We start from the raw sequence: 27,992 nt of genomic DNA, 5'->3' as shown, positions 1-27,992 counted from the left end.
TGGGGGGTGCTTATATTTGTCCTAGTACAAACATGTACAAGTGTGTAGTAGTACTTATGTGTGAATTTGAAATGTGTTTTTTGGATATCTCAACTCCCCCTCAGAGTGAGGTCCCAGACAGGGTCTGCCTCAACAGCGAGCAATTAAGGTAAAGTGCCTCGCTCAAGGGCACATCAACAGATTGATCATGTTGTCAGCTCGGAGATTCAAACTAGTGACCTTTCGGTTACTGGCCAAACGTTCTAATCGCTAGGCTACCTGTCACCCTGGAGGCTACCTGTCACCCTAGAGGCTACCTGTCACCCTAGAGGCTACCTGTCACCCTCGAGGCTACCTGTCACCCTCGAGGCTACCTGTCACCCTGGAGGCTACCTGTCACCCTAGAGGCTACCTGTCACCCTCGAGGCTACCTGTCACCCTGGAGGCTACCTGTCACCCTAGAGGCTACCTGTCACCCTAGAGGCTACCTGTCACCCTCGAGGCTACCTGTCACCCTCGAGGCTACCTGTCACCCTAGAGGCTACCTGCTGCCCTCCGCCTGTGTGTTTGTGTCTGCATGCATGTGTATATGCGTTACCTGTCACCCTCAGTTTCTCAGTGCCGATGCTGATCTCCTTCTCGTCAGCGGAGAAGAGCACCCGCTCCCCGTCCGGACTCCTCACCTCGAACCTCTGACACTGGGCCTCCACCATCTCTGAGCCTGCGGGAGAGAAAGAGAATTAGACTTAAAAATCCCCTTTGTTGGGTCAATGTCATACAAAACACAAACACATTACAAACCATCACATATCACACCTCACCTCCATTGCAGGTGTTTACCTGAGGGCTAAGATGCAATGGTTTTTGAAGAGAGAATAAGGGCAGTTGAGAGAGAGAGAGTTCTAACTATTTGCACATCATTGTAACACAGTACATAGTCATAATGTCATTTGAAATGTGTCTCTTCCTTTGAGTGTAATGTTTACTGTTCATTTGTGACTGTTTATTTATATTTTGCTTTTTTATCTATTTCACTTGCTTCAGCAATGTAAACATATGTTCCCCATGCTAATGAAAAGCCAATTGAATTGAGAGATAGAGAGCGTGAAAGATGGTGCTCAACATAGTGTACCACTCGGTACAAACAGGTTCTTACACTGAAGTACTTGACTTAACAGCTTGTGGTTAAATGTTGCCTTTATACTGAACAATATCTATTTGAAAAGCCTTGTTTTTGAATGGCTGGTTGGTCATGGATGGTCATGTAAAACAACCTATCATGCTAGACATGCAGCCTCTGTAACTCTAACCATATGGCAGTACTGCACAGCACACAATAAGGAAACCTGACCATGTGCCCCTGTTCCATTGAAGACTTGAGGCAGAAAAGCCTTGGTCTACAACCAGAAACCATTGCTTGTCTTACATAATCAGGTCAAAGGTTAAAAAAAATACATAGCTATTAGCTATCACCTCCTCCAAATCTTTCCGACCTTCAGGGACTGATAGGAGAGGGCATTATTTGTTTGTTGCCTCTTCATCCCTCCCTCCATCCCAATCCAATCCACTCTTCCTCCTCTCTTTTCATTTGGCCTTAAGTCTTGCTAAGCTGAGGTTAAAGCCTGTATCTATTGGAGGTTTCCAGCAGGTCTACTGCTAGCTGCTCGGAGCTGTGGTCTTCAGCCATTCCATCTGTCACCTCGCATCCCAAGAGTGTCATGTCAGTCATAACAAGACTTTATTACTGGTGATCAACCTGGGATTACCTTCCATCTGATGAGGTAAAGAAAATGGCCGCTCCCTCTCTGGCCCTTAAACACGTCGGACAGTTAAAGCTATCCTGCTGTGCTGGCTGGTTTTTCACTGCTTTTTTGTTGTTGTTGTTTGTTTACTTATCAGGTTGTCTTTTTAATGTGTGTTTCTGGATTCCGAGGCTCGTTATTTCGTTGTTTAAATGGCACTTTTTTCTGTTCTGTCTTCATTGATTCGTACTAATGAAAATAATTGTTCCAATGAGGATGAAAGGATTTGAAATAGTTTGCAATAAAGACACTGTGGGCTGTTATCCAGTGGAGATACATTTCTGATAACAATTAGTATTGGAGGCAATTATACTGTAGTCTCTTGAAATTGATCTTGAAAAATCAAACAAAGTTGGGCATCAATCTGTTCAGCAATGAAACGTGGTTTCTATTTCTTTCTTTCTGCTGGTGTCGTTTAAAAAACCCATCATGTATGCAATTCAGATCCTCCTCATGTAGACTCCTAGAAGTGGTTTGCAGAGTTTGACAACTTGTTTTTCTACGAGCCCCATCTGATTAAAAGCAAAAAGGTGGAATAATGATGACGGTTGGAGATTAATAGCACCCCACTCCCGCAGATAAAGACAACCTAATTCCAATGGATGCCGATAACGACAGGAGTCCTCATTAAGAAAAGTGTTAATTTATGTGCTCATTTGATTAATCCCCACTTGACCGAATCTTACTATGATGGGTTTCTCAGGGGCCCTTATTCATATGCTGTGCCTGGCTTCTCTCCTGCTCTGCCTGCTGGCGATGGTACGGATATGATACAAGCAGACACAGAAAAGCAAAAGGGATGAGAGGAAAAGAAAGGATGCAGAAAGAGAGAGAGAGAGAGAGAGAGAGAGAGAGAGAGAGTTAGAGAGACAGAGAGAGCGAGAGAGACAGAGAGAGACAGAGCAAGAGACACAGAGAGAGAGAGAGAGAGAGACAGAGAGAGAGAGAGACAGAGACAGAGTAAGAGACACAGAGAGAGAGAGAGACAGAGAGACAGAGAGAGAGAGAGACAGAGAGACAGAGAGACAGAGAGACAGAGAGACAGAGAGACAGAGAGAGAGAGAGAGACAGATTGGGGTGACAAACTGAGAACCAGAAATAAATAGCCGTGGCATCGCTGCAGACTACATCAAAACAACAGTGCGGTATTCAAATTAAACTCTCTCCTGCTGATGTCACTCCGTTGCTCTGTCTCCCTCTCTCTTGCTCCGGGAGAGAAGGGGAATTGCAGGCGTAGGGGGGTGCGTTAAGGAAGAGGATGTTGGTGTGACGGATGTGGGGTGGCGGGCGTTACACTCCGGGGTCCGGCGACACACTTAGACGCCACGGTTGTGAATAAATTACTAGATGCTTCAAAAAACATGTAAATGCGGCAGTGACCAAGGCATCGAGTCACAGCAGGAAGCATTCACCCCCCCCACCACCACCCCCACCCCCGGCCAGGGCGCTGTTCTCTTCCATTCTACTCCGCCTCTCATTGAATTCCCACATTACTGTTTGACTTTGAGATAGAAAAGTCAAATAGTTTGACTCTGATTACATTTGCGACATGGCTACAACAGTGCTCAGCATCACCAGCGCCCGGCGTCAACAACCTCAACTCTCAACCGTCCTTCAGATCCCATAGACTTCCACTTACAGTAGATACGCTCCAAAGGTCATCAACATCTCCTCCAGTCCCCAGATACAGCCACAGGGGAATTACTCCTAGTCACACAAGCAGAGCAACAACACCAGGAGAGAGAACAGGATTCAACAACCAGGCGTTAAACCACTGTTAATACTTGATGAACTTTCCGTGTTTTCATGCCGTGATCTCGGCGCGTTTTGTTCTCTGGCTCTGAGGTACATGACTTCAGTTTAAGAAAAACGTCGACTTAAGTGAGGTACATTTAGAATGCTCTCTTACGTTTCTGAACGTCGGCGGAAAGCCAAAAGCAGCGCTAACTGACTCTGACTGACTCCCTGACAGCTCCGTATGTCCTCACCGTCAAAAACGTCAAAACGGATGAATTTAAACATCCGCGGTATGTGGTGTAAGACAGTGATAAGTGGTTGTCTCACCAAGCTACCTTAGGATGAGCGTCACTCTGGGTAAGTGTCTGCTAAATGACCATAATAACTGCAAATGTAATATAAGAGGGGAAATGGCTGCTGGACGTCAACGAAAACACTCTAGAGCAGAGTTTACACTCACAACACTTCATGGGGTGGCTTGTTAGGGCACTTTGGAACACTTTGGAGAAGACAAGGACATTTCCACTTAGCGACAACCGGTGATAAGAAGTAGTTATATCCACGTTGACAGCAGCAGCCCACACTAAGGAGACAGTGGGTCTGGACTGGCGTCTGAAACTTCTGCTCCTCAGAAGATTAATGACAACAGGCCGTTATAAACCAGCTGCCGAGATCATTCATTGGTGCAGATTTTCCTGTGATTAGAGAAGGATGAAGGATGATCCTCTGTGGTGATATTGAACACGCAGGAAATGTCACTTGTTCAATCAGAGATGGGGTTCCAGGCAGACGTGACATTGCAGACGTGACATTGCAGACGTGACATTGCAGACGTGACATTGCAGACGTTTGCAGACGTGACACAGCAGACGTGACACTGCAGACGTGACACTGCAGACGTGACACTGCAGACGTGACACTGCAGACGTGACACTGCAGACGTGACACTGCAGACGTGACATTGCAGACGTGACATTGCAGACGTGACACTGCAGACGTGACACTGCAGACGTGACATTGCAGACGTGACACTGCAGACGTGACACTGCAGACGTGACACTGCAGACGTGACACTGCAGACGTGACATTGCAGACGTGACACTGCAGACGTGACATTGCAGACGTGACACTGCAGACGTGACACTGCAGACGTGACACTGCAGACGTGACACTGCAGACGTGACATTGCAGACGTGACATTGCAGACGTGACATTGCAGACGTGACACTGCAGACGTGACATTGCAGACGTGACATTGCAGACGTGACATTGCAGACGTGACATTTCACCAGCCAAAGGCTGAGTGCCACGTCAACGACTGTCAGGCAACACATTGCTATAGGATATAATGTGGTTAGTGAATATGTTCAACATCCAGGCGTCGTGAGAAAGCAGATGACTGCTTTGTAGTCAGTCAGGAACGAGGGCAGTTTGGTTGTTTGGGGAGAACCACAAAGGGGGAAGGGGCAATCCCTGTTTGGTGCCATTTTGACCTTTCAGATACAAAGTAGAGGGATGGGGGAAGAGACAAAGTCTAAAGTCATTTTTTCCTGTCAAAAATATAAAGTCTAAAGAAACAAGTTTAAGTTTTGAACTCGTCGAGTTAGTTGGTCACGGGAACTCGTCGAGCTAGCTGGTCACGGCCCCTTTGAACGAGGGCTGAGAAATGCTGAATTAATTTACTTTCAAAAGTAAACACTGAAGAAGGTGATGCAACACTGCGAAACAACGAGGTCATCGCTGGTCTCTTTTTGAAGTGCTGAAATCAGTCAGAGAGCGGAGTCTCCTGGAAGAAGACCTTTCGACTCTTTGAAGGTGCTTTTTGAAAAACTGAAGAGCCGTGGAGTCAGAAAACTGCAGCGCGCAGCACCTTTTACCCCAGGTTAGAAAAACAACACATGATTTATGGACAAACATACACAAATTATGTGTCTAAATAAGATTACACTCATTAATAAAGAGCGCGGGAGAAGAAAGGGAAAAAGTTTGGTTTCATCCGACACATTAATCAAGAGAATCTTTTCAGCCAGGGAGACGAAGGAGGCAAAGAAGAGACGCTGCTAAAAGGTGGATTTAATCACACACTCTTCATGGCTGTCTGTAAACACGGAGGCCTGCGGTGTCATCTGTACACACACATCAATAACCGGCATGACATTGATGGGAACAAAGCAAAATGAGTACTTCCTTCATAAAAATGGACAGATTCTATTCTAACACGTCCCAATATACCTATAGCAAATATGTTCTCATTGAGAATGATCTCGCGTCACAAAGCATATGCGCTGCTAGTTCATCATCTTTTATATGCCACCTGTGAAGAACAGTTGCAAACGGTCGGTAGTAGCCACAGGGAAAGACGGCCCTATGCCTGTACAGGCACAGCAGACATGATCAAATGTAGAATTCATATTCTTGTCACTGAAGCTGTCTCTTACCCAGAATGACTCAAGGGCAAGTTAGCCTTTGAGTACATACCAAATTGCTTAATAGCAAGTAAGAGCAAATACCAAAATAACAAGGAAGTAGAGCTTTCAACACCTGTTCCTATTGGACGCTAAGAATGGGTGACAGAGCGGGGATCCAATCAGAGTGCCTCATCTCTTTACCCCAAAGTCCTGTGTGTTAATCCCAGAACATCTCCGACTCCCCCTGCCCTGCCCACCCTGCCCACCCCACCCATGATACAGCAGCTGGACAAAAAAAATGAGTGGAACGCTTCCTCCGAGATAAAAGAGAAAATAATTACTGAGCAGGAGAAGATAACGGGACATAAATGAAGCCCGAAGTTTAGAAGCTCATTACAAAGTCATAGGGGAGTTTGCCAGTTTAAGGTTTGAAGTCCATTTCTTCTAGGAAAGGGACAAGGAGAGGAAAGGGTATAAAAGGAGTGTTTTGGATAGAGTGTTCGGCTGGACGGTGAAAGTCAATTCTAAAATTGGCAGCGTGGCGGGTGAGAGTGATCCCTGTGACGTTGTTGTCACACTCACAGTCACATACGCCCTTATGCGCCGTCTTTCCCAAAAATGCATTTTGGCCCCCGTCGCCAGTTTTGATCGCCTGTCTCCTGCCACGGTCGTAATGAAATCTTGCCGCAAAGTGAGAAAGCCATTTATTACCCAGAATACACTTATACAAATGAAAAGTCAATGACACACCTCAACAACAAAAAAAAGACAACAGACGTTCCCGTTCGCCCTCGCTGTCCTCCGAGCAGCTGGGCACCACGTCCAGAAAATACTCTCATGATGTTATTCTCTCTCCGAGGGGGAAGGAGGACACAGGACTAGGAGATTGCTGCTGTCGACTGATCCAAGGACACTTTTCAGTTTTTCTTCACTTCTGATTGTTAAGGATTTAGAGAGGCTTAGCTGATCCTAGCTCTGTGGTTAAAGGTAATTTCTACATGGAGAGGAAGACAAATAGCATTTTGGTGTCAGAAAGGGGGGCCAAAAGCCTACTTTCAGTGGGCCAAGTTCACTTTTCATTTTTACGAGCCCTGATTCGGATATGGGCCATGACAGGTCCTCACTCAAATTAACGAGGTGACAGGAATAGGGAGGGAGGGAGGGAGGGAGGGAGGGAGGGAGGGAGGGAGGGAGGGAGGGAGGGAGGGAGGGAGGGGAGGGAGGGAGGGAGGGAGGGAGGGAGGGGAGGGAGGGAGGGAGGGAGGGAGGGAGGGAGGGAGGGAGGGAGGGAGGATAAAACAGAGTGCAGCACTCAAGGCTCAGTGACGGTTTTGTCTGTTCCTCTGTGCCACAGGGTAACTTCATGGCCTTTAGCAACTGGCTGAGGGAGGGTAATAAGGTGTGTGTGTGTGTGTGTGTGTGTCTGCACATGTATGTGTTTGTCTGTGTGCGAATGCATGTGCGTGTGTGTCGTTGGCTGGAGTTCCAATGCCCTAATAGCACCAAGGTGAACTGTGTGTGTGTGTGTCTCCTCCAAGGACCTTATGATCAGAGCACGTCGGCCGTGATTTCAAAGTGTGTCTCATAATTGACTGTAATATAATTTATCTGAGCTTATGGACAGTGGAACTTTGAAATACAGAGAGAGAGAGACAGTCAGACAGAGATAGAGAGAGAGAGAGAGAGAGAGAGAGAGAGAGAGAGAGAGAGAGAGAAAATTAAAGAGAGAGAGAGAGACAGACCCACAGAGACAGAGAGATACAGAGAGAGAGTAAATTACAGAGATAGTAAATTAGAGAGAGACAGACAGACAGACAGACAGACACACAGACACAGAGACATACAGAGACATACAGAGAGAGAGTAAGAGAGGGAGAGAGAGAGAGAGAGAGACCCACAGAGACAGAGAGATACAGAGAGAGAGTAAATTACAGAGAGAGTAAATTAGAGACAGACAGACAGACAGACAGACAGACAGACAGACAGACAGACAGACAGACAGACAGACACATACAAAGAGAGAGTAAATTAGAGAGAGAGAGAGAGAGAGAGGTCTGTGGATGTGGAGTAGAACTCCAAAGTACCACACTGTTCTCCTATTGGAAGATGAATGTTATCACTAGCCAGTTCACAGACGGAGAACAGGAAGAGATAGAGAAGAGAGGAGAGAGCAAGAGAGAGAGGGAAAGAGGGAGGGGGAGGAGTCAGAGGGAATGGAGGAAGATACAAATATTAGAGAGAGCGAGAGAGCGAGAGAGAGAGAGACTAACACACTAAGGTTGCCTGAGTACCACACTAAGAGACAGGGTCATACTGGTCTCACCAGGTACCCTTATCTCCTTGGACCAGAGACCACTAAGCTGATAAGTACAATGATAGCCATCTAAGAAGGTTGAGTCTCTCTCTCCTGTGGGTCCACTAGTCTGCCAGTGTTACTGCTATGTATGAGTCCCTTCCAGATACCAGTTTCTCCATTCCATTCCAGGTCAAAATCTCCCAATCAATCATGGCCATATCCAAGGCGGCACAGTCTCCCTCCGAAAGCCCCTTTCCTCCTGACTAGAAAGTGCGTGAGTGTCATCAACATGCTGACTCAGAGCTCCTTCAGAAACCCTTGGAATCCTTCTGGAATCTCTGACAGGAGTAGAGGAGGGAATTCTGTTCTGGACTTCCGGAACAATGCAGAACTCCCCAGAGCGATGTGTTGGAGCCAGCAAGTCAGTCAGTCAGTGAGGCACCATGCGGTGTGGCCCAGGGGGCGGGGATAGTTAACGGAAGCCCCATCATGGTCGGGTTCTCCCCAGCCCGGGGGTTTCTGAGGCCCGGCTGTCTTGGGGTTCCACTTCTTGGAACACAACTACCCAAGATGGGCTACTTTTGTTCAAGAGTCCAGGTAATCTGTGTGTGTGTTAGTGTGTGTGTGTGTGTGTGCTTGTTTGTGTGTGTGTGTGGGGGGGCAGTGTGTTTGCATGTGTTTGTGTGAATGCGGGTGTGTGTGGGACGGGTGTGTGTACGTGTGTGTGTGTGGCCAGCTGGTGTCGGCGGAGGCTGACTCACCCACAGTGAGCTGTCCTGTTAGCTGACCAAGGTTGTTTCTTGCGTTCACCGTCACATTTCTGTCTGACTGCAGGATCAGAGGATTGTCCTGGAGAGAGAGAGAGAGAGAGAGAGAGAGAGAGAGAGAGAGAGAGAGAGAGAGAGAGAGAGAGAGAGAGAGAGAGAGAGAGAGAGAGAGAGAGAGAGAGAGAGAGAGAGAGAGAGAGAGAGAGAGAGAGAGCAAACCGCTAGAGCAAACGGCTACAGCAACAATGGATAATCTTCACAATAAATGTACCGGCGCTGTTCGGGGTCAAGGACGAGTCAGTCACTCATGCTGCTGCTTAATAAACCCCTAACAGGCACTTTACATGCCAAACCATACAGAATACCTCTCTTCCCCTTCCACCCCCATCTCTCTCTGTAGGGTGGCAGGGAGTCTAGTGTGTTGGGCCAGTAACCGCAAGGTTCAAATTTCCAAGCCAGAAAAGTGATGAAAATATATTGATGTGCCCTTGAGCAAGGCACTTAACTCTAAAATGCTCCAGGGGCATGTACTACTATGTCTGACCCCATATATCACTGTTATCTGTCTGGTGTATCTGACAATAACAGCGTCTGTCTGTCTGCCTGCCTGTCTGTCTGTCTGTCTGTCTGTCTGCCTGCCTGTCTGTCTGTCTGTCTGTCTGTCGTTTCTAAAACAACCACCGTACCTGATAGCAGAGTATACAACCTCACTGAGTTCCATTGAAGTCCAATGTGTTTGAAGAGACACATATCTAACAGTGCTCTGAACTGATGTTGCCCTGCAACGGTCCTCTATAAATAAGTTCATCCCTCTCCATTCCATCTGAGTACAACATGCGGTGATTGTGACTCACTCATTCCTAGAACATTTAGGCTTTGAACAGAGAGTGAATAATACACACAACAGCAGAACGCTGAGAACACTTAGTCGAAAGCTCAAAGTCAAAACTCTGTTGAAATGAGGATTGAAATGGAATATGTTTTTCATGACCTTCAACGATGAGTACGAATACATCTTCAGACTTAAAATGGAGAATTAGTGACTAAGATTGGGTTGCCGTAAATGTTGACATCATTTTCTCAGGATGACTCCATTGAGTGATTCATTAACATGAATCCCTCCCATGGCCATTGCCGGAAGCAATTTTAGAGAATCCCAATACAAAGGTACAACACAAAGGAAACCCCAGCAGTCAGTAAATAAACCAGGTGTTTACACCAAGGAGTCATCTAAACTCTAGTGAATGGTCCTGATATGATCACTAATTCAATTGCTGCAGCACACAGTCTGTCAATACACTCCACCCTTTCGTTCAAATGCAAACGTCTCAGCCACCTTGTGAAGTCACAGGTTTATATTAAGCCAGCTAAATTGGGTAGTGCTATCTGGGATCCTTCAGACATCCATGCCCTAAACCCTAGCCTTAACCCCTACCCTTACCCCAACCCTTAACCATAACCCTTACCTAATCTTAACCTTTACTTTAACCCTGACCTTAACCCTGACCTTAACCCCTACCCTTACCCCAACCCTTAACCATAACCATAACCCTTACCTAATCTTAACCTTTACTTAACCCTGACCTTAACCTTTACTTAACCCTGACTTTAACCCTGACCTTAACCGTAACCATTTCAAATGTCACCGTCAATGGGGTAACGTCAGAGTTGGGACGTCCCAAGAATCCCTGATAGCATAGACCATTCTAAAAGTTGCAAAGTCAGTGGCGAGGATCCTCTGAAAAGTCAGCTAAATATTGCCCTAAAAGTTGAGAGGTGCAGCGGTTGAGGACCCAGGGTTGTGGCCTGAGACTGGCTTAGTGAGCTTGACTGCAGGTCAGAGTTCATTTGAGTCTCTGTGCAATCTGTTTGATTGGTGAAGAGCACAAACACCGTTACAAACACACGCACACGCACACACACACACACACACACACACACACACACACACACACACACACACACACACACACACACACACACACACACACACACACACACACACACACACACACAGGGGCTCAGGTGAAGGGATTTAGATGTCTGAAGTTCTGGCTCTTTAGAAGTGTGCCAGGTGCCGATACCTCTCTCCCAGGGCGCTCTCTTTTGTTCCTGTTAGTTCCTCCTTCCTCCACCCTCCCTATACACCCCACATACAGTACGTACATGAAATCTGGCCCTTTGTGATGAAGTCGCCTCCCAAGGTCAAGAGGAAATGTAGAAAGAGCTTTTGTAGAAGTGCTATCTATTGGAATTTTCCCTGGACCATGTGACCTGACCAGGTAAAACTACTGACCCCTCGTTACAAGCTATAAATGTAGTCGGGTAAAACTCCTGGTCCTAGATATGAAAAACACTGAAACAAGAGACTTTGAAACGGGCACGGTGCAAAACATGACATCATCATTTGAATCTCAAAGACCAAAGAGGGGGGTTGTGGTAAGAGTCAAACAGGGTTTATTTAGAGCAGCTTGGCACCCATAGTCATAGTCTCAAACACACACCGCAGGGTGGAGTTCACTAGCGCCGTCCTGCCGCTTCGCCATCACTTAGGATAATTCATTCAAATAACTGTCTGTTCTTTGAGCCTCCGTCGTCACGGTCAGAGGAACAACTCTCACCTCGCCACTACTTGCTGATTCCAAGTCAAGGTCCAAATGCAAAGTGTCCGGACAGTGTTTTTTATACCTGCATGTGTGTAGAGGTGTGGGCCACAACACACTGTCAGGTCAATTTCTACCCGGAGACGAGGAAAGGTCATTGATTGGCCCGAGACCCCTAATCCAAGACTCGACCTGTTCCAGGCTGACTACATTGCAGATGCACGCCAGATCTAACAACGTCTGGATGGGTGTTTCACATATCAGATAACCACATCATATGATAAAGCAACGTGATGCTCGACTGTCGAGGAGGTGGCACGCAACCATTGGCTGATGCAATGCAACATCTGCAATGTAGTAGGCCTGGAACACCAAGGTGACCAGTAGTCATCTTTACATACTTCTTCACTGAACCAAAATCGGTTCCATATAGAACCCATGTCAATTTAAATAAATGCATTAGGCCTTAATCTATGGATTTCACATGACTGGGCAGGGGTGCAGCCATTGGTAGGCCTGGGAGGGCATAGGCCCACCCACTGGGGAGCCAGGCTCAGCCAATCAGAATGAGTTTTTCACCATATAAGGGCTTTATTACAGACAGAAATATTCCTCAGGAAAAAAATACAAATAAAAGACCACGATGCCCAGACTGAGATGAATTCATTAAATGCATTCTGAGAGGCAGGTCTCTCTCTCTATAATGAAAAACGTAGGGGAATGAATAAACTGCAGGTGACCCAATTTTTCTGTTGATTTCCCCAAATTAATATGCCGCTGTTTGGGCGTGAATTCAAATGAGAATATCCTGTTAAATTGGGAGAGAGTTGCTGATCCGATTGAGAGAGAGAGAGAGAGAGACAGATAGATTTTTCCCCCCATTCTGCCACCTGCGATTCATTATCCCCACTTTCATTGTTTTCTCCTGTTTATGACGGCGGGCCAAAACTTTAATAAATCACACCTGCTTGGCTCTAATTTTAGAATGCCGTGGACCGGCTCGGCGGTAGCATTCACCAAATCATTTCGCCTCACCTAATTGGTAAATACCCCGCTCTTGGAATTCATTATTTGCAATGGTGCGTATGATGGGATGTAGTATTGTTCTCCACACAGTTTCAATTGATAGGACTTTGCTCAGCGTGAAAACACTGGGCCCTGAATTCTTCCATGGACTCATCGCCCCGAGGCTCAGCCACTGTAGCCTACGTTCAATTGTGTGTGATTTGAAGTCACTGTGGAAAAGAGCATATCCTAAATAATTACAATTAATTCTCGGTGGATTTGAGGGAAGCCTCAGAGCCCAAATGCTGATTAACAAACATATATTAATTTTTAGCTGGTAAACAGACATCCATGTAACCTTATAATCCCTCTTTCAAAGAAATAAACCTTCCAATTATTCAATCTCTTCCGCCTTCAATACTGTCCTTAAAAGGCTTTCTGATGTCGGTTGCATCTTATATTCAAAGTGTTTGTATTTTGGGCAATTACCCAGAAGCCTCTCTAGTCTAAGCCTGGGTTGGCTCTTCAAGTCCATTCATGTCCACATTCAACTTCCACTGTACTAAGAATAATTAGACAGTCAATAGATTCCCTTCACTTTGGTCGTTTGTATAGGCGGACGCACGTCAGAAAGCTGAATTTAATTAGTTGGGTAATAAGCGGAAGAGTGCAGGGTTGGATCGGTAGGGTCTTATCGGTCTTTCAGCTTTGCTGCTGTGAATAGCAATGCAGCTGGTGGAGGATAAATAAACTATCCCTCCACAGGACTCTCTGAAGACCCCGGTGTCTGAATTTAACCCTCTGAAGTGTGTGAATTTAGTAGGCGAATGAATGAGACGAAAAGAAAGAAAGTGCAACGCTTTCGGTGGCCCTCATAACGCGTTACTAGAGGGGTTAACAATCAATGGTGTTCACCAATGTGGTGTTGCTTAGGCATTCTGGACATCATTTTCAATTCTCCGCTCCCCTTTCCGACACATTATTCCATTGGCAGGTGCAGCAATAGTGTTTCCCGCTTCGATTACGTCCGCTTTCAAGAAACGAGCGCCAGGTGGGTTTTAGTGAGTCTCAGGACAAAATTGACACAACCAAAATGATTCAGTGTGTGAAAGAATGGATCCCTCGGGGGCGTACCACAACAACAGTAATGTACGTGCCTCTACATCTGCATTGCTTGCTGTTTGGGGTTGTAGGCTGGGTTTCTGTACAGCACTTTGTGTCATCGGCAGACGTAAAAAGGTCTTTATAAATACATTTGTTGATTGATATAGAGGATGGATGAGCCGGATTGGCATCGGTGTCATGTCTTATGTCCACCAGATGATATGAGTTTTGTTTTACAGGATGTAAAGCCAGTATTTTCCGTACTTGACGTTCGCTCTGTTTGTGTACTTCTGTTTGTACCTCCTCCCCGTAAAGCAACGCGCGAGTTGATAGTTTTGAACGCATGCGGTTCACAGAACGTAGCGTTGCCGACTGCTCCACTGACAATTAATGACTTCCCCCGGAAGGCAAAGAGTTTGATGCATCTGGTGGACATGAGGCATAACAGTGTGCCTCTGGGCACCATTTGTCTTTTCCCCAGCAGAGTATCTTATCGGGGCGATGGATCTGCCTTACCCCCCTCCAGGCCTGCCAAGGAGCAAATAAATCTGGCCCTGGAGAAGAAGACGCAACGCTGAGGTTCAACCTGGAGAACATTAGTTTAGGGAGCAGAAATAGTGAGTATAGTCATCACCATTCTCTGCAGCTCTACCTGACTACTTCACAGTTTGACTGTTTTACTCTGCCTGACCAGGACCTGGGTTGCAGGAGGGAAAATACAGCGACTCCTGTTCCTACCACTGACTAGCTGTGATTGTGGGATTCTCACTGTGTGTGTGTGTGCGTCCATGCGTTCGTGCCTGCGCGTGTCCGACAGCGTGTGCCTTTCACCAAGCAAACAGAATGCACAGAGAACTCCAGAACTCAGACCTGTAGTCAAGCTCCTAGCTACCTGCTAGGCTACAGGCTACAGCGATCCACCAGCCGCCCCCAATGTTTTGGTTACTGGCCCAATGCTCTACCTGCTAGGCTACAGAGCTCCAACACTGGCCCAATGCTCTACCTGCTGTCCGCTCCACCAGCTGTCCCCAACCTTTTGGTTACTGGCCCAATGCTCTACCTGCTAGGCTACAGCGCTCCACCAGCTGTCCCCAACCTTTTGGTTACTGGCCCAATGCTCTACCTGCTGCTCTAGGCTACAGCGCTCCACCAGCTGTCCCCAACCTTTTGGTTACTGGCCCAATGCTCTACCTGCTAGGCTACAGCGCTCCACAAGCTGTCCCCAACCTTTTGGTTACTGGCCCAATGCTCTACCTGCTAGGCTACAGCGCTCCACCAGCTGTCCCCAACCTTTTGGTTACTGGCCCAATGCTCTACCTGCTACTACTCCACAAGCTGTCCCCAACCTTTTGGTTACTGGCCCAATGCTCTACCTGCTAGGCTACAGCACAAGCTGTCCCCAACCTTTTGGTTACTGGCCCAATGCTCTACCTGCTAGGCTACAGCGCTCCACCAGCTGTCCCCAACCTTTTGGTTACTGGCCCAATGCTCTACCTGCTAGGCTACAGCGCTCCACCAGCTGTCCCCAACCTTTTGGTTACTGGCCCAATGCTCTACCTGCTAGGCTACAGCTACAGCTCCACAAGCTGTCCCCAACCTTTGGTTACTGGCCCAATGCTCTACCTGCTAGGCTACAGCGCTGTCCCCAACCTTTTGGTTACTGGCCCAATGTCTACCTGCTAACCTTGTCCCCAACCTTTTGGTTACTGGCCCAATGCTCTACCTGCTAGGCTACAGCTGTCCACAACCTCTGGCCCACTCTACCTGCTGTCCCCAACAGCTGTCCCCAACCTTTTGGTTACTGGCCCAATGCTCTACCTGCTAGGCTACAGCGCTCCACCAGCTGTCCCCAGCTGTCCCCAACCTTTTGGTTACTGGCCCAATGCTCTACCTGCTAGGCTACAGCTCTCCACGAGCTGTCCCCAACCTTTTGGTTACTGGCCCAATGCTCTACCTGCTAGGCTACAGCGCTCCACCAGCTGTCCCCAACCTTTTGGTTACTGGCCCAATGCTCTACCTGCTAGGCTACAGCGCTCCACCAGCTGTCCCCAACCTTTTGGTTACTGGCCCAATGCTCTACCTGCTAGGCTACAGCGCTCCACCAGCTGTCCCCAACCTTTTGGTTACTGGCCCAATGCTCTACCTGCTAGGCTACAGCGCTCCACCAGCTGTCCCCAACCTTTTGCTGTCCCCAACCTTGTCCCCAACCTTTTGGTTACTGGCCCAATGCTCTACCTGCTAGGCTACAGCGCTCCACCAGCTGTCCCCAACCTTTGGTTACTGGCCCAATGCTCTACCTGCTAGGCTACAGCGCTCCACCAGCTGTCCCCAACCTTTGGTTACTGGCCCAATGCTCTACCTGCTAGGCTACACGCTCCACCAGCTGTCCCCAACCTTTTGGTTACTGGCCCAATGCTCTACCTGCTAGGCTGTCCACCTGTCCCCAACCTTTTGGTTACTGGCCCAATGCTCTACCTGCTAGGCTACAGCGCTCCACCAGCTGTCCCCAACCTTTTGGTTACTGGCCCAATGCTCTACCTGCTAGGCTACAGCGCTCCACAAGCTGTCCCCAACCTTTGGTTACTGGCCCAATGCTCTACCTGCTAGGCTACAGCGCTCCACCAGCTGTCCCCAACCTTTTGGTTACTGGCCCAATGCTCTACCTGCTAGGCTACAGCGCTCCACCAGCTGTCCCCAACCTTTTGGTTACTGGCCCAATGCTCTACCTGCTAGGCTACAGCGCTCCACCAGCTGTCCCCAACCTTTTGGTTACTGGCCCAATGCTCTACCTGCTAGGCTACAGCGCTCCACCAGCTGTCCCCAACCTTTTACCACATCACATTCTGGAGACGTCCTTCAACAATGCTAAACCCTTATCATCACTGGAGGAAAGACAGACAGACAATCCAAACCTGTTTGTATGAATGTGGAGACAAACGGGAGACAGAACATCCTCATGCAATGTATCACACACACACACACACACAGAAAGACACAGACATACAGACGCACACACAGACCCCCCCCACACACACACACACTCTCTCATGCAGTGCACACACAGACCCCCCCACACACACACACACACACTCTCATGCAGTGCACACACGGTGAGACCTCTGCTCTCTTCGGTAGGCAACATCCTTTGAGACGAGACCATGTGACGAAGAGCGCCCAACTCTGATACTCCTTCTATCACCTCCATTATCCCCTTCACTCCTGCTGCTACTCAATCACCGTGCTGTCACACACACACACATTTTAAATCATTTATTTGAACCCACCAATCAAATTTACCAAAAAAAAAAAAAAAACATTTCAAAGGTTCCTGTATCCATGGCACTCAAGGGTACAGAAAGCACCTCCTTCACCAAACAGCTAGGCTGCTCACGACAACTGAAACAGAGCAGTGCCTAGCCACACACACACACGCACGTGCACACACACACACACACACACACACACACACACACACAGAAAATAGAGACATGCAAGAACACAAACGCAGCACACGCTGCATACATACACAATTGCTGTCAACATATGCACAAAGTCATGCAAACATAAAACATGGACATGAACAAACACAGGCATACACACACACACACACACACACACAATTGTACTCACACAGACATACAGTGTGTATTTGGGGTGTGTGAGTCTGTCTGAGGCCTTCAGAGGCATGTCTCTCCACTAATAGATTATTGATCAGAGGGCCAGTCCATCTCCCAGGCCTCCAGGCAGGGCCAGACAGCCTGTACTGTGTAAATAAAACACCCCCCCCCATCGGTCCTTCTAAACCAAGGGCTTTGGTGTGATTTCAGTTTCCTCAGCCCTGTCTTTGCTGTGTCTGTCTGTGTTCCCTGGCAGTTATTACACCATATTAACATGCTTATAACATAATAATAATAATAATAATAATAATAATAATAATAATAATAATAAGACATTAATAACACATTACCCGCTTCTGTCACTCACCCTGACCCCCTTGGATTTAAAAGGACTTAGAGGGGCCGGGGTCAGCCAGTCCAATCTGTCCAGGGGAGAATGGAACTTAAATGAGGTCACGGCAGAGTGGTGTGTGTGTGTGTGTCACGGCAGAGTGGTGTGTGTGTGTGTGTCACGGCAGAGTGGTGTGTGTGTGTGTGTGTGTCACGGCAGAGAGGACTGTGCTGAGGGTTAACGACACAGGGTACCAGTGACGTCTGTGCTTCACAACTGTCACCGACTGGGTTTGAACTCGGGTCTCCTACGTGCCACAAGACTGTGTTGGACTGCTAAGCTTCAGATTAGGCAGGTCTCAGGTAATGTCAATTATCACACCAACATTGGTCACTGAACACAAGAGTATGGTAATGACACCAAAATGCCACAAATATCATTTCATTTTAAATTTGCTCAAAGGTTTTATTTTACCCCAGAGCGAAGGTTCAAAATGAAGCTTGTGGATAGTGATTTATGTAATCTGTCCTCCCCCCAATCTGAGCTGGGCAGTGCATTCAGAAAGTATTCAGACCCCTCTTGACTTTGTCCACATTTTGTTACGTTACAGCCTTATTCTAAAATGAATGAAATACCTTTTTTCCCCTCATCAATCTACACTCAATACCCCATAATGACAAAGCAAAAACAGGGTTTTTAGACATTTAAATGTGGAACAAGTCGAGGGGTCTGAATACTTTCCAAATGCACCGTATGTTCGACTAGTTTGGATTCATATCCATTATTAGCCGCTTAAAAGGCAAGGCAAACAAAATAAGTGTTTAGTCTTGGGATTCTTCTTGACAAGCCACATCAGAAATGTAGCTCTGTCTCCATCATATAAATATAATCAATGATCATTGACTATTTTTATCGTCTCCGTGGCCTAACAGGGTCTCTGCTCTCTTTAAAAAAGCATGGCTTAACTACAGGGTCAACCAAGGCATCCAAGATGTTTCCAGTTCATCCCTCTCTCTTCCTATCTCTGGGACTTAACTACAGGGTCAACCAAGGCATCCAAGATGTTTCCAGTTCATCCAACTTAACTACAGATCCAAGATTTTCCAGTTCATCCCTCTCTCTTCCTATCTCTGGGACTTAACTCCATCTCTCCCTCTCTCTTCCTATCTCTGGACTTAACTACAGGGTCAACCAAGGCATCCAAGATGTTTCCAGTTCATCCCTCTCTCTTCCTATCTCTGGGACTTAACTACAGGGTCAACCAAGGCATCCAAGATGTTTCCAGTTCATCCCTCTCTCTTCCTATCTCTGGGACTTAACTACAGGGTCAACCAAGGCATCCAAGATGTTTCCAGTTCATCCCTCTCTCTTCCTGTCTCTGGGACTTAACTACAGGGTCAACCAAGGCATCCAAGATGTTTCCAGTTCATCCCTCTCTCTTCCTATCTCTGGGACTTAACTACAGGGTCAACCAAGGCATCCAAGATGTTTCCAGTTCATCCCTCTCTCTTCCTGTCTCTGGGACTTAACTACAGGGTCAACCAAGGCATCCAAGACGTTCATCCCAGTTCATCCCTCTCTCTTCCTGTCTCTGGGACTTAACTACATGGTCAACCAAGGCATCCAAGATGTTTCCAGTTCATCCCTCTCTCTTCCTGTCTCTGGGACTTAACTACAGGGTCAATCAAGGCATCCAAGACGTTCATCCCAGTTCATCCCTCTCTCTTCCTGTCTCTGGGACTTGGTCAACGTATCCTGTATCAAACATGTCTGACTAAAATGCACAGAACTAGTCTGTCGGTCACAGCTATAGATTACTGAACCGTTCACACTGATTCAACAGCCACTATATCCCTCTGGAGCCCGACTTGTCATTCCACTGGCCCGCGATCAATCGGGTGTTTTATCTTTACATGCTGCTGATTATACAAGTGTTATTTGGCCCGTCCTCCACCATTTTGTTACTTCTTTTCATTTTGTCTCTGGTTCCATTGAATTATGTATCGTCAATTCCCTAAACGAAGCTGGAGCTGGTTCAAACTGAATTCTCGCATCCGCCGCGTTTGTAAAGGAGATGAGGGAGTGTCGTGTTTCTTGTCACACTCTCCAGACTCCAGAGTGAGGCTTTCATTTGCATCTTTTTGCCTGTCCATTGATCTTTGGGGTGATACATTTTTTTGGCACATTTACTTGCTCGAGACATCTCCGCCAATTCCCTTTGCTGACGTTTAATGGCAGAGATGTTTCATATAACACGAAACAGGAAAGTGGTCTCTAATGTGCGCTCTCTCCCTCTCTCTTGCCCTTTCCCTCTCTCCCTCTTGCCCTTTCCCTCTCTCCCTCTTGCCCTTCCCCCTCTCCCTCTTGCCCTTTCCCTCTCTCTCCCTCTTGCCCTTTCCCTCTCTCTCCTCCCCTTGCCCTTTCCCTCTCTCTCCAGACTCCCTTGCCCTTTCCCTCTCTCTCCCTCCTCCCTTTCCCTTTCCCTCCCTCCCTTTCCCTCTCTCGCCCTTTCCCTCTCTCTCCCCTCTTCCCTTTCCCTCTCTCTCCCTCTTTTGCCCTTTCCCTCTCTCTCCCTCCCTCTCTTGCCCTTTCCCTCTCTCTCCCTCTCCCTTTCCCTCTCTCCCTCCCTCTTCCCTTTCCCTCTCTCTCCCTCTTTTGCCCTTTCCCTCTCTCTCCCTCCCTCTCTTGCCCTTTCCCTCTCTCCCTCTGCCCTTTCCCCTTTCCCTCTCTCTCTTGCCCTTTCCCTCTCTCTCTCCCTTGCCCTTTCCCTCTCTCTCTCCCTTGCCCTTTCCCTCTCCTCTCCCCTTGCCCTTTCCCTCTCCCTCTCTCTCTCTGCCCTTTCCCTCTCTCTCTCTCTTGCCCTTTCCCTCTCTCTCTCCCTTGCCCTTTCCCTCTCTCTCCCTCTCTTGCCCTTTCCCTCTCTCCCTCTCTTGCCCTTTCCCTCTCTCCCTCTCTTGCCCTTTCCCTCTCTCCCTCTCTTGCCCTTTCCCTCTCTCCCTCTCTCTTGCCCTTTCCCTCTCTCCTTCCCTTGCCCTTTCTCTCTCTCTCCCTCCCTTGCCCTTTCCCTCTCTCTCTCCCTCCCTTGCCCTTTCCCTCTCTCTCCCTATCTTGCCCTTTCCCTCTCTCCCCCTCTCTTGCCCTTTCCCTCTCTCCCTCTCTCTTGCCCTTTCCCTCTCTCCCTCTCCCTTGCCCTTTCCCTCTCTCTCTCCCTTGCCCTTTCCCTCTCTCTCCCGCTCCCTTGCCCTTTCCCTCTCTCTTGCCCTTTCTCTCTCTCTCCCTCTCTTGCCCTTTCCCTCTTTCTCCCTCTCTTGCCCTTTCCCTCCATGTCCCTTTCCCTTTGCTGTGTGAATGCAGAGCTGTACTGTGTGGTGTGAGGAGAACATCATCATTGATGCAGTGCAATGTTGATGCAATAATGATGCAGTGAAATCTGTTGATCACATTTTTATATGATTCAACATGAAAGATCATGAGTTGGTAATGAAATGAATTTCGGTACACACGTTATAGGCATATCTGGATACACTGTGTACTACTTTAGTGTGGTCGGTTCCGAAGTCGAAGGGCCTGCAAACACTAAACTGATGTGAATTCTACTTCACTAAGACTGCGACAGCCCCTAACCATGTAGACAGAGAGAGAGAGCCTTGAATCACTGAACACTGAACTCCACTATAAAAGTAGCTCACCTCCCTCTACCTCACTGTATCCTCCCTCTGTTCTCCCTCTAACCTCCCTGTATCCTCCCTCTAACCTTCCTGTATCCTCCCTCTAACCTCCCTGTATCCTCCCTCTAACCTCCCTATATCCTCCCTCTAACATTTCTGTATCCTCCCTGTATCCTCTCTGTATCCTCCCTCCATCCTCCCTGTATCCTCTCTGTATCCTCCCTGTATCCTCTCTGTATCCTCCCTCTAACCTCCCTGTATCCTTTCTGTATCTGCCCTCCATCTTCCCTCTATCCTCCCTGTATCCTCTCTGTATACTCCCTCTAACCTTCCTGTATCCTCCCTCCATCCTCTCTGTATCCTCCCTCTAACCTTCCTGTATCCTCTCTGTATCCTCTCTGTATCCTCCCTCTTCATCCCTCTACCTCTCTGTATCCTCCCTGTGTATCCTCCCTCTGTATCCTCCCTCTATCCTCTCTGTATCCTCCCTCTATCCTCTCTGTATCCTCCCTCTATCCTTTCTGTACCCTCCCTCTATCCTCTCTGTACCCTCCCTCTATCCTATCCCTCTCCTCTGTACCCTCCCTCTATCCTCTCTGTACCCTCCCTCTATCCTTTCTGTACCCTCCCTCTATCCTCTCTCCCTACCCTCCCTCTATCCTCTCTGTATCCTCCCTCTAACCTTCCTGTATCCTCCCTCCATCCTCCCTCCTCTCTGTATCCTCCCTCTAATCCTCTCCTCTATCCTCCCTGTATCCTCCCTGTATCCTCCCTCTATCCTCCCTGTATCCTCCCTCCCTATCCTCTCTGTATCCTCCCTCCTCTCTGTATCCTCCCTCTGTATCCTCCCTCTATCCTCCCTCTTTGTATCCCTGTATCCTCCCTCTATCCTCCCTGTATCCTCCCTGTATCCTCCCTATCCTATCCTCCCTGTATCCTCCCTGTATCCTCCCTATATCCTCTCTGTATCCCCCTCCCTCTATCCTCCCTCTATCCTCCCTCTATCCTCCCTCTTTACCCTCCCTCTATCCTCCCTGTATCCTCCCTCTATCCTCTATCCTCCCTGTATCCTCCCTCTATCCTCTCTGTATCCTCCCTCTAACCTCCTATCCTCCCTCTATCCTCTCTGTATCCTCCCTCTATCCTCTCTCTATCCTCCCTCTCTGTATCCTCCCTCTATCCTCTACCTGTATCCTCCCTCCTATCCTCTCTGTATCCTCCCTCTATCCTCTCTATCCTATCCTCCCTCTCCCTCTATCCTCCCTCTCCCTATCCTCCCTCCCTCTATCCTCCCTCTGTATCCTCCCTCTATCCTCTCTGTATCCTCCCTCCTCTATCCTCTCTGTATCCTCCCTCTATCCTCTCTGTATCCTCCCTCTCTGTATCCTCTCCTCTACCTCTCTGTATCCTCCCTCTATCCTCCCTCCTCCCTCTGTATCCTCCCTCTATCCTCTCTGTATCCTCCCTCTATCCTCTCTGTATCCTCCCTCTATCCTCTCTGTATCCTCCCTATCCTCTCTGTATCCTCCCTGTATCCTCCCCCCCCTCTATCCTCTCTGTATCCTCCCTCTATCCTCTCTGTATCCTCCCTCTATCCTCTATCCTCCCCTCTCTGTACCCTATCCTCTCTGTACCCTCCCTATCCTCTCTGTATCCCTCTCCTTCTGTATGTATCCTCCCTCTATCCTCTCCCTCTCCTCTCTGTATCCTCCCTCCCTCTCTGTATCCTCCCTCTATCCTCTCTGTATCCTCCCTCTATCCTTTCCTATCCTCCCTCTATCCTTTCTGTATCCTCCTCCCTCCTCCCTATCCTCTCTGTATCCTCTGTATCCTCCCTGTATCCTCCCTCTATCCTCTCTGTATCCTCCCTCCTCCCTGTATCCTCTCTGTATCCTCCCTCTATCCTCCCTATCCTCCCCTATCCCTCCCTCTATCCTCCCTCTATCCTCCCTCTACCTCCCTGTATCCTCCCTGTATCCTCTCTGTATCCTCCCTCTATCCTCTCTGTATCCTCCCTCTATCCTCCCTGTATCCTCTCTGTACCCTCCCTCTATCCTCTCTGTACCCTCCCTCTATCCTCTCTGTATCCCCCCTCTATCCTCCCTCTTCGTCCCTCTACCTCCCTATATCCTCTCTGTATCCTCCCTCTATCCTCTCTGTATCCTCCCTCTATCCCCTCTGTATCCTCCCTCTATCCTCTCTGTATCCTCCCTCTATCCTCTCTGTATCCTCCCTCTATCCTCTCTGTATCCTCCCTCTATCCTCTCTGTATCCCCCTCTATCCTCCCTCTATCCTCTCTGTATCCCCCTCTATCCTCTCTGTATCCTCCCTCTATCCTCTCTGTATCCTCCCTCCACCTCCCTGTATCCTCCCTCCACCTCCCTGTATCCTCCCTCTACCCCACTCTATTACCTCCCTCTACGTCCCTGTATCCTCTCTGTATCCTCAGTCTACCCCCCTCTTCTTCCCTCAATCAGTGCGGTCACCTTTAGTATTTGCCTGGGTAGCGCCGTGCAGCCAGAGACCATCACACTGCCTCTGTAAAAACAGGAAGCGTCCCAGGCCGTGTGACATACATGGAAATGTCATTAGGTACTGATGGGGACCGAGATAAAACCAGGCCAGACACCAGTGTAATGTCAATTTGCTGCCATTAATTAATTAAATATCTCTTAATTTCAGTGAGTTGAACAACCGTAATCTGTGATGCTCAGTGAATACTAAAACATAGTGGTGTGTGTGTGTGTGTGTGTGTGTGTGTGTGTGTGTGTGTGTGTGTGTGTGTGTATAAGTGAAGGTGCACCAAAGCCTCTGTAGAGTGTCAGAACGATTAAAGACATGAAAAAGGCTTTGTTTATTCGACTAATGAACTGCCTGGTGTAGTTGTGGCGTGGCCCTCGTAACCATGCCGACAGCTGCCATGACTTCTGGCTTAGTCATGCCGTGATTTGATTGGCTGCACTTCGTTTGGCCACGGTTGACTAAGTAAGTCTGCTACCAGCAGATTTCTATGGAAGTGGAACAGTGTGAATACAACAGTATTGCAAGTTGTGCCACAGCCATTCTGAATTCACTAAAAATATGACGTCTGAGTCAGTGGAAACTCATTGCTAAAATGGGCCAACACATTTTTACAGTACATCCCACTATCGGATACCATCGTTGACATGACGATTAGTCATATCTACAGCTGTCAAAAGAAGTAGCTTACCAGCCCATCTATTTGCTCTTAATAAAGTCTCATTCCTCACAGATCCTAGTATAACAATGTGCTCCGAGGACCAAGATAAGGTACGAGACGCACAAATCAACTCAACTCAAATCTGCCATCCAAATCAGAATCCAAAGAAATGGATTCTGCATTAACTTTTCAATGATCTATACAATATAGGCATTTCTACCTTCTCTACATCTATATATTTGGCAGGGTCTGAAAGGGCTCGCGGCATTTTGGGAAGAAGAAGATCTGGGCGCGGGATTTGATCTCTGGTGATGATGTGAATGAATAATTCCCTTCTCCTGTAGGCCAAGTCGCCTTCTTCGACGTTCCATCACTCTGGAAAGCTTGTTAAACAGGGGCCTATTTCTACATGGGTCGTGATCCGGTGCCTCATACCCCTTGGCCTGGTCTGTTTTCTCAGATTATTTTGTCTCACTTTTCTAGGTCACTTCTGAAGTTGGAAGATGCCTTTTTTCCTGGTATCTTTTTAATATTGTGGAGTCGCGGGGTGTTGTGGGTAATACGCGCGACGCCCAAAGGTCGTGTGTGCTCGCACATAACCATCTCGAGTTTCTTGACCACCCAGCGTCGATTGCATCGCTGAATCATTTGTATGAAGCCTTGAAGTGTGAAGTCTTGAACTATATGGTAGAATAGTATTGAACTACTTCCTCTGTACAGTATGTTGTATACCTCAGAGGGCTGAATCAATGTCAGCCATGTGGCCAAAGAAAGAAGCCACTCTATCAAAACACAAATTACTCTTAAAGATGAAAAAGTGCCCGAAAGTGTTTGGACCCTCAGAAAACCAAGCAATGAATATAGACAAACTGAGAAATGGTTAATGCAAAGGTTTTTCCACAAAGCTTTAGTCAGGGTCGTGTTCACTAGGGCACGTTTTACAATGGAAACTTACAACTTGTGTTCTGTTCCATTTCAGTGCCTGTCAGCTGAAAGTATTGTGTCAGGGGTGATAAAGAGAGAGAGAGAGAGAGAGACAGAGACAGAGAGAGAGAGAGACAGAGAGAGAGAGAGAGAGAGAGAGAGAGAGACAGAGACAGAGAGAGAGAGAGAGAGAGAGAGAGAGAGAGAGATTAGTGATTGATAAAGAGAGGAAAATGACTCCTCGGAGGAAGCTGGAACATCATTAGCTCCCTGAGGGGACAATTAGAAGAGTCCTTGTTGGCGAGCAGGCCTCGGCTCATCCCTCATGGTGCGGAGAGAGAGGGTGACAGCACAGCATACTCTTGGAACACGCCACAAGGAACATGCAGTCAGTCTGCTGCAGCCCCAGGTATCTTCAAGACATTTAAAAATATACACTGCTCAAAAAAATAAAGGGAACACTAAAATAACACATCCTAGATCTTAATGAATGCAATATTCTTAATAAATACTTTTTTTCTTTACATAGTTGGATGTGCTGACAACAAAATCACACAAATGATCAATGGAAATCAAATGTATCAACCCATGGAGGTCTGGATTTGGAATCACACTCAAAATTAAAGTGGAAAACCACACTACAGGCTGATCCAACATTGATGTAATGTCCTTAAAACAAGTCAAAATGAGGCTCAGTAGTGTGTGTGGCCTCCACGTGCCTGTTTGACCTCCCTACAACGCCTGGGCATGCTCCTGATGAGGTGGCGGATGGTCTCAGACCTGGACTAAAGCATCCGCCAACTCCTTGACAGTCTGTGGTGCAACGTGGCATTGGTGGATGGAGTGAGACATGATGTCCCAGATGTGCTCAATTGGATTCAGGTCTGGGGAACGGGCGGGCCAGTCCATAGCATCAATGCCTTCCTCTTGCAGGAACTGCTGACACACTCCAGCCACATGAGGTCTAGTATTGTCTTGCATTAGGAGGAACCCAGGGCCAACCACACCAGCATATGGTCTCACAAGGGGTCTGAGGATCTCATCTCGGTACCTAATGGCAGTCAGGCTATCTCTGGTGAGCAAATGGAGGGCTGTGCGGCCCCCCCAAAGAAATACCACCCCACACCATGCCTGACCCACCGCCAAACCGGTCATGCTGGAGGATGTTGCAGGCAGCAGAACGTTCTCCACGGCATCTCCAGACTGTCACGTGCTCAGTGTGAACCTGCTTTCATCTGTGAAGAGCACAGGGCGCATCTTGGTGTTCTCTGGCAAATGCCAAACATCCTGCATGGTGTTGGGCTGTAAACACAACCCCCATCTGTGGACGTCGGGCCCTCATACCACCCTCATGGAGTCTGTTTTTGACCGTTTGAGCAGACACATGCACATTTGTGGCCTGCTGGAGATCATTTTGCAGGGCTCTGGCAGTGCTCCTCCTTGCACAAAGGCAGAGGTAGCGGTCCTGCTGCTGGGTTGTTGCCATCTTTCGGCCTCCTCCACGTCTCCTGATGTACTGGCCTGTCTCCTGGTAGCGCCTCCATGCTCTGGACACTACACTGACAGACACAGCAATTGATGTGCCATCCTGGATGTGCTGCACTACCTGAGCCACTTGTGTGGGTTGTAGACACCGTCTCATGCTACCACTAGAGTGAATTCAAAAGTGACCAAAACATCAGCCAGGAAGCATAGGAACTGAGAAGTGGTCTGTGGTCCCCACCTGCAGTACCACTCTTTTATTGGGGGTGTCTTGCTAATTGCCTGTATTTTCCACATGTTGTCTATTCCATTTGCACAACAGCATGTGAAATGTATCAATGTGTCAATCAGTGTTGCTTCCTAAGTGGACAGTTTGATTTCACAGAAGTGTGATTGACTTGGAGTTACATTGTGTTGTTTAAGTGTTCCCTTTATTTTTTTGAGCAGTGTATATTTTACCAGGTTTGTTTCATTGAGATAAAAAAATATATTTTTCAAAGGAGATCGGGACCAAGGTCCAACAAGGCTGTCTGTCAATAGGATTGTGACATCAATAGCTACAGCACAAACCTGTCTTACAATAATCGGAGTCATCTCGGAAACACAGAACAAAGATCAAGCATAATTGCATCAGAGGCTTGATGAAGTTCAGGAGGGAGACATGTTGGAAAGGAAACTCAACCAAGAGCTGAAGCATCATGGTAGCTCCTCCAACCTCTCTGAAAGTCACGGACCTAGTATCCCCTTCTGAAAGATGAGAACACGGACCTAGTATCCCCTTCTGAAAGATGAACACGGACCTAGTATCCCCTTCTGAAAGATGAGAACACGGACCTAGTATCCCCTTCTGAAAGATGAGAACACGGACCTAGTATCCCCTTCTGAATGATGCGAACACCTGCGAAATTGTGATTTGTCCACATTATCAATGACGTCACCAAGAAGTTCATTGTAAATCGTGGCAACCCACAGTCTGTCTATGATACCAATTATGTGTCTGTCCACGAGACATCACCCTTACAGATGAAGGATCTTAATTTGTGCCAGTTTGCTACAGCAGTAAAATAATCCTGCAGGAACAGGAAAT

General features: G+C 47.8%; 1 protein-coding gene across 1 annotated transcript in view; it reads right to left on the bottom strand.

The window, feature by feature from the left end:
* Positions 1-482: 482 nt before the first annotated feature.
* Positions 483-27,992, bottom strand: part of LOC135506571 (zeta-sarcoglycan-like) — a 259,447-nt gene continuing 231,937 nt past the window's right edge. Inside the window, exons 4-5 of the mRNA XM_064925911.1 lie at positions 8,984-9,071; positions 483-700 (exon numbers count right to left, since the gene is read on the bottom strand). Coding sequence (XP_064781983.1) covers positions 483-700; positions 8,984-9,071 — 306 coding nt within the window. The remainder of the gene's footprint in view (positions 701-8,983; positions 9,072-27,992) is intronic.

Source organism: Oncorhynchus masou, chromosome 20 (assembly GCF_036934945.1).
Source record: "Oncorhynchus masou masou isolate Uvic2021 chromosome 20, UVic_Omas_1.1, whole genome shotgun sequence".
NCBI classification, from domain to species: Eukaryota; Metazoa; Chordata; class Actinopteri; order Salmoniformes; family Salmonidae; genus Oncorhynchus; species Oncorhynchus masou.
The sequence above is the reverse complement of the archived record's forward strand: the minus strand, read 5'-3'. Positions and strand labels throughout refer to the sequence as shown.